At 35.8% G+C, this 7,124-nt stretch overlaps 1 protein-coding gene and 1 long non-coding RNA gene across 5 annotated transcripts in view; one reads left to right on the top strand and one right to left on the bottom strand.

Moving 5' to 3' along the window:
• LOC108530501 (uncharacterized) overlaps nt 1-2,529 on the top strand; it is a 10,339-nt gene extending 7,810 nt beyond the window's left edge. Inside the window, exons 2-3 of the long non-coding RNA XR_001885857.1 lie at nt 1,445-1,530; nt 2,222-2,529. This is a non-coding gene — a long non-coding RNA (uncharacterized LOC108530501). The remainder of the gene's footprint in view (nt 1-1,444; nt 1,531-2,221) is intronic.
• The window catches only part of OPA1 (OPA1 mitochondrial dynamin like GTPase), a 101,022-nt gene that overhangs the window by 78,637 nt on the left and 15,261 nt on the right, over nt 1-7,124 (bottom strand). For 2 of the 4 annotated variants that reach the window (XM_017873455.1, XM_017873457.1), the window contains exons 2-6: nt 6,090-6,406; nt 5,354-5,452; nt 3,837-3,944; nt 3,289-3,342; nt 2,196-2,263 (exon numbers count right to left, since the gene is read on the bottom strand). In XM_017873455.1, coding sequence (XP_017728944.1) covers nt 2,196-2,263; nt 3,289-3,342; nt 3,837-3,944; nt 5,354-5,452; nt 6,090-6,406 — 646 coding nt within the window. The remainder of the gene's footprint in view (nt 1-2,195; nt 2,264-3,288; nt 3,343-3,836; nt 3,945-5,353; nt 5,453-6,089; nt 6,407-7,124) is intronic. The other 2 variants (XM_017873456.1, XM_017873458.1) reach the window with 1 other exon arrangement.

The raw sequence follows: 7,124 nt of genomic DNA, 5'->3' as shown, positions 1-7,124 counted from the left end.
GTCCAAGTGATCTCATTGTTCAGTTCCCACCTATGAGTGAGAACATGCGGTGTTTGGTTTTCTCTTCTTGTGATAGTTTGCTAAGAATGATGGTTTCCAGCTGCATCCATGTCCCTACAAAGGACGCAAACTCATCCTTTTTTATGATTGCCCACATTTTCAAACTTGATGTCAGAGTGACTTCAAAAAGGGTACTGCTAAGCTAAAGTCTCTCTTTGCATGCTTACATTCAACCATTAATTTGCACACAAGTCTCAAAATCAGTTAGTTTATCTGCATCTTAGCTGAGTGACTCATCATTCTCAAGCATCACAAGTAACAGCCAAACTTTGCGAACACAAAGCTGCATATTATTAACAACAGAATTTGAAACCATCAGTTGGGGCTTGAGATACATTTTTGGATAGTAAATTTTTATAGTAGCATTTTCTATAATTTGACTTAACCAGTAATGAAAGTAGCTTAATTACAACTCTAGATTCAGTAGTATAACAAATAGTTGAAAAAAAAAATAATTGATAAGTCTTTAATGGGCAAACTAAGCACCACAAATTGAGAAAAAGTCAAAAGGAAATAGTTTACAAGGACATTTATTGTCAAATAAGCAAATTAAAACAAGCAAAGAGTAAATTAGAACATAATGTAATAAATTTAATTCCATATCTATTGTATAAAACAAAATCTGTAAATATAATTAAATTTCCGAAAATAATTATCTGGCTTTTCTATTGCAGAGCTTCTGTTCAATTACTGATTATTCATTTATGACCTTAGCAGGGTTTTAAGAGAATTATCTGAGTCAGGCCCTTAAACAGGTTTTTCATTCACCAAAGTGATCCTAGGCCATATCAGAGAGAAAACTGACATACAGACCTCGCCATCACCAATTTGTAGTCACTCAAAGAACCACACTACCATACCTGTAACAAAGGCTCCTTCTCCCCATTAGATTAGATCTTCTCTCCACATTAAATTTAACTGCCTTAAGGGCTAAGGCCTTCACTCAAAATAAGCCACAAATATTAAGCTAATTTCTACTTAATTTTTTTTTTACCCCAGTAGCAAGAACAATCAAGAGTGTCCTTTGGTTAAAATAATGTCAATGCAAAAGAGTGTCAAAAAAGATCAAATCAAAAGACAAATACACGCACATACATTTTGACAGACATTTTCTCCAAAAGATAAAATTAAAAGGCAAAAGAAAACATCTTTTGAAATATAATTAAAATTTGGAATATAATGTAAAAAGTTCAAAGTTGAAGAACAAGGAAAGAGATGAAAACCTATTTATAGAAATTATTTCTTCTTCCTGCTTCCAAAATAAACATAAAATTATTTCCTCGATGTATTAAAACTATAATAACCTCCAATATAAAAATTACACATTCCATATTTAATGTTAAAACATTCATACAATATTTTTTCTATAAATCTATTTATCTAGGTATTATGTAGAAAAAAACTTTCAAGGAATCAGTTATTTTACCAATTCCAAAAGAATGAAAAAAGTGAAGACTCAGAAAACATCAGGTAAATACATGAGCATTATAAATACAGAGCAAAGTATGTTATTCTGCCTCAGCAATTCTCCTATAACTTTCATATGGATTTTGTTAATGAATATGTATTGAAAATAACACACCGTAAATAACCCCATACATAACTTTGTTAACTATCAATATCAGGGAATTGATTTATTTCCTAATAACCCACTTCCTATTCCCTTTATAGTTTCCCCAAAGTGAAATCTAGTCCCTATAAGATGTTCCATGAGCAAAAGGGTTCTGTTGGTAAATAATTCGGGAAAACACTGTACGCTTTGACTCCTTGGAAATTCACAATGTGCACGAGTGTATTACAGTCTGAGAAGTCCTAGGGAAAGAAAAGAAGTCTGTTTGCTTTGTCTACATGAGCCTTTCTCCCCCTACACACTTAACAACAAAACTCTTTCTTGGGGACAACCCTTGAAACTAGTGTTTCACAGAACATATGTGAAAGAAATGGGCTTCTCAAGTATATTTCCAGAACTGCCACGTAATACCTTGTACTTTGCACTAAGATTAGTAACAATACCTCTACTTGGATGCTTTTGAATTTGCTCCTCAGATGTTATCATTTTAAAATCTTCCAAAGAAGTAAAAACTTTAAAAAATCTTTCAAACCTACCTACATGAACAATTCTCTTTTACACTTACCTTTCTAAAATGCCTGTCACCTTCAGATCCATGATCTGTTGCTCTAAACGCCGTTTCTCCTGGTGAACCTTAAAGATAAATATGCAACCCTTTACATTCTCCAGTGATGTCAACAGCCTAAGCTGAATTTCACACGACATTGAGTCAATGAAAAGGTGAATGGATTTTTAGAGCAACTGAGGTTCAAAGAATCAAATTGCCTTTATTCTTATTTTAAGGAACATGACTGACAACCTGTGCAGAAAATAAAAAAATACTAACTATAGCAATCACAGCATATGTTTAACCTAACAATTCAAAATATCTAACTGAAAATTACAATAAAAAATAAGACGATCTTTGGTAAGGATTATTTTACATGAGAGTACTTACAGTTCAGCCACATACCACTGGCATTACAGACCATGTATAGTAGGAAAACAATTTTTTTCTTTTCTTTTTTTTTTTTTTTTTGAGGCAGAGTCTCCCTCTGTCCCCCATGCTGGAGTGCAGTGGTGCAATCTCTGCTCACTGCAACCTCCACCTCCCCCAGGTTCAAGCGATTCTCCTGCCTCAGCCTCCGGAGTAGCTAGGACTACAGGTGCGTGCCACCACGCCTGGCTAATTTTTTGTATTTTTAGTAGAGACGAGGTTCCACCATGTTAGCCAGGATGTGTCAATCTCCTGACGTCATGATCCGCCTGCCTTGGCCTCCCAAAATGCTGGGATTACAGGCATGAGCCATCGCGCCCGGCCGGAAAACAAAATTAAATGTCAACCATGACAGGGCAGATGAGACAAACTAAAATTACTTTTCATTTCAATTATCAAAAACAATTAGATCTATTTCAAGAAAATATTTTTGCTTAGTAATTTTCTTTTAACAGCTTTAATCTTATCATACACATACATATTTAAGAATTTTAGTTTTATCACAAAATAATTATTTTATTATTTCCACCTAAAGGATAAAGAGTTTGCCTAATATAGTTCTGGGGTTTTAAAATTCAGCATAAGCAGTATTATAAATTTGGTCTGCAATTTTATTTGCAACTAGTTTATTAGAAGCATTTAAAAGGCATGTTAAGGTCAGCAAAAATGTCTGTTTACACACCTAACAAGAGAAGTAGGTCAGAAGCTCCTATGACTTCACTAACCAATTTGTGACCTGTGAAAAACCAGCAAAGGGGAAATAGAAATGTAAAACTTAACAGAAATGAGCAAACAAAGATGTCTGAGATCTCAGATTTCATATTACAATAGGGCAATAATTGGGCAAATATGCCAGGATTAAACTTAATAAATGCTACTCATTACGGTCTATCATACTTAAATTTACTCAAAAACCACCAAATTGGTCCAACCACTTATGAAAAGCAAATGCATAGGAAGTCTCATCTACTTGTCAAGAACAAGTGATACTTTTTCCCCCTCACTAAAAGCCAAGTATGTTTAAGTGCTTAGGAATTGCCATTTTACTGGGCTAAACAAAATTAAAACCATCGCGTAACAAAATTTTGTGTTTATCTTTTAAAAAAAGTCCTGTTTTCATTGGTACTAAATATTTTAGTTTTAAAAAAAATGGGAATAAACAAATAATCCATGTATTTTTCCTCCATGGTTCTTAAAATTTTAAATTGGATCAAACAGCTCCTTCCTTACCTGAGGTAAAAAAGTCCTTCAATAAGTTGAGGCTTTCAACAATCTTGTCAAAGTCTGGTGCTAACTTTACAAGGTCTTCTGAATTAGGAAGGGCTTTTCTAATTTTCTCTGGAAAAGATCAAAACATATAGAGTGTGAAACTAAGAAAATATGTCAGATACTATTCTTATAAAGGGCTAAGGTATTAACTTGTTTAATCCTCATGACAACCCTACAAAACAGCTACTATTATCAACCCCATTTACAGATGAGAAACTAAGGTACACAGCAAGAAAGTAGAGGAGCCTGGGTTCCAGCCCAGGCAGTCTAGCTCCAGAATATAGGCTCTCAGTCACTACGCTGTGGTACTGGCAAATACATCAAGTTGAAAGCTCTCCTCATTAATACCAGAAGAACAATTTGAAAGTGTGTTTTTTTTGCAAATACATTCGTCAACATAGAACAGTTTTATCTTTATAAATTCTGTGAATAAGTGCAAGTAAAGATTCATTCTACCTCCACATACACCTAAACTAAGAAATCTGACAAAATTAAAAAAAAAAATTGATGACAAGATATTTCTTAAAGATCACCATGAATTACTGGCAATCGTAGCGATCCAATATACTTTTTCTCATCTACCTATTGAAAAAGGGGTAGCAGTGGCCAACTAAGAAAAGAAATTACTCTGGATACTAACAGACTTTTAAATAACTTGGCTACAAAAAGTAGAGATGACCAAGGTATCCACTCAAAAGGAGCTAGTTAGGTGGGTCACAATAAATATGCTCTGGGCAACATTACATAATGCAGAAAATGATATTATTAATAGAAAGGCTACTTGGCAGCATGGAAATGCTGACAAAATATGTTAAGTAGCAAAGGACAAAATACCAAAGTGTGTATTCACCATGATTACATAATTTTTAAAAAGGGAACTAAAATTTTATTCTGTGGTAGTGTTCATGAAAAGAAAAAAATTAAAAGAAAAAAATTCAAGCCAGGCACAGTGACACAGGCTTGTAATCTCAGCACTTTGGGAGGCTAGGTGAGAGCCTTGAGCTAAGGAATTTGAGACTAGCCTGGGCAACACAGCGAGACCCCATCTCTAGAAGAAATTAAAAAATGAGTTGGCCTTGGTGACACACGCATGTAGTCCCAGCTACTTGGGAGGCTGAGTCGGAAGGACGGCTTGAGCCCAGTTCAGGGCTGCAGTGAGTTATGGATGCAAGACCGCACTTCAGCCTGAGTGACAGAGTGAGACCCTGTCTCAATCAATCTATAAGTTAAAAATATACTAACCACATATAATAAGTATAATATAAAGAAAATGCTCCAAATGGTTAGTGGCAGCTGCGGTAAAGTGATGGACTACTGGGTATTTCTTTTGTCCAGATTTTTTCACTGATATTATATATATCATTAAAATAAAACTGTGATATATTAGGTTCATAAGTTAAGAAACTATCTCAATACAACTACTTCTCTTTTCCTCAAGAGATGACCAAAAAAAGTATTTTAATGTTCATGATACAAACCAAAATCGATATACTCATCAATTTCCCACACAATGTCAGGCACAATCCATTTATATTCACTAAGGTCCGGTATCATATCTTTCCACTGATCAAAAGTCTAAAAGATAAGAAAAGTGTGTCAATCAGATGCTCTGCATGCCAAATAAACACATAAAGAAAAATTATTTAATTAAAACACATTAATCTACTAAGAACAATGTACTATGTTCAAAACTTTTAAGAAACAAATTTAAGTGGCCTCAGCAAACAAGCACATAAAACATGTAAACACTCCTCTGTTAAATATGGAAAATGTAAAAATTCAGAATATACTTCTATTACAAACAGGTTTCATAATTTTGCTCTAAACAGTACTGTGGGGTAGAAGGAAGACAGACCGGGAGACAGGACGCCTTGCTTCTGGTCCCAGAGCTGCCAAGAAGGGCTTATGCGAGAATGTCACCTGACTTTCGCATCTGTGCTACTAAACGTCAAAGCTCACAATCAAACCTAGGTGTTCCTACTCCCAGCCCTGTGCTCCTTCCACTAGGCCATTTTAATTTCCTATAATTATAGGTAAGATTCTAAAGGCATCTTCCTATTAGCATCATTAAAACAATCTAGTCCATGGTAGAGACACAAAATAAATGTTTAAACATCCAATTGTATTCCACTACACAAAAGAAAAATGATTTATGCTACAGAAACTTAATCATGATATAATAATTGGAAAACCAGTAGGAATGTTAAATTCACCTTTTGGCTGTGTAGCCACCCCCAACAGCAGATCCTAGTATGAGATAGCGAAGTTTTAAGAGTCTCGTAGCTAATCTTGCTGGCCAAAAATTCCTGCGAGGCTGGTAGCCATATTTAATTGGAGAGAATTTCAGTTTACGTAAAGGAAGGTTTGTCAGAGAAGAGAACTGCTGAAGTGATGTCCTTAATTGAGGTCGTTGAAGCTTTAATGTAGGATGATGTGAATGATAAATACTTCGTGAAACCAGATGCAGTTTTTGTAGTGGTAAACTTCCTTTTATTCCAGAGCTGTGCTTCACTAAAGACTGGCAGACCTCACTGAAAGAAAAATGAATATGGAAGAAAGATCAGATAGGGTAACAGTACAAAGGAAACCACATGAAAAGAGCAATATACTAAAGGAAACACACACACTCCCATACGTGACTAACCACAATGTCACACAATAGTTCACATTCACTAATCATTGACTATGTGCCAGACATGGTTACAGCACGCGCTATCTCATTTAATCCTACTAATAATCCTATGTAGAAAGTACTAGTATTATCTGCATTTTATGAGGAAAATGTGGTGCAAAGACTTAAATAACTTGCCCAAAGTCACACTGACATAAGAAATAAAGGCAGGATTCAAACCAAAGCAGTGGGACTCCACTCTAATATGTGGGCTATGATCCTGGTCTCAGGAATTGAAACTGAAGAGAGAAAAGGCAGGGACTTATTTTATTAACTACTATTCACTGTAAGTAAAAGTTGAAAAAAAAATGAATGCAGGCCGGGCACGGTGGCTCAAGCCTGTAATCCCAGCACTTTGGGAGGCCGAGACGGGCGGATCACAAGGTCAGGAGATCGAGACCATCTTGGCTAACACGGTGAAACCCTGTCTCTACTAAAAATACAAAAAAAACTAGCCGGGCGAGGTGGCGGGCGCCTGTAGTCCCAGCTACTCCGGAGGCTGAGGCAGGAGAATGGCGTGAACCCGGGAGGCGGAGCTTGCAGTGAGCTGAGATCCGGCCACTGCACTCCAGCCCGGG

Source organism: Rhinopithecus bieti, unplaced genomic scaffold (genome assembly GCF_001698545.2).
Source record: "Rhinopithecus bieti isolate Rb0 unplaced genomic scaffold, ASM169854v2 scaffold_5626, whole genome shotgun sequence".
Lineage (NCBI taxonomy): Eukaryota > Metazoa > Chordata > Mammalia > Primates > Cercopithecidae > Rhinopithecus > Rhinopithecus bieti.
This window is presented reverse-complemented; position numbering and strand designations above follow the sequence as displayed.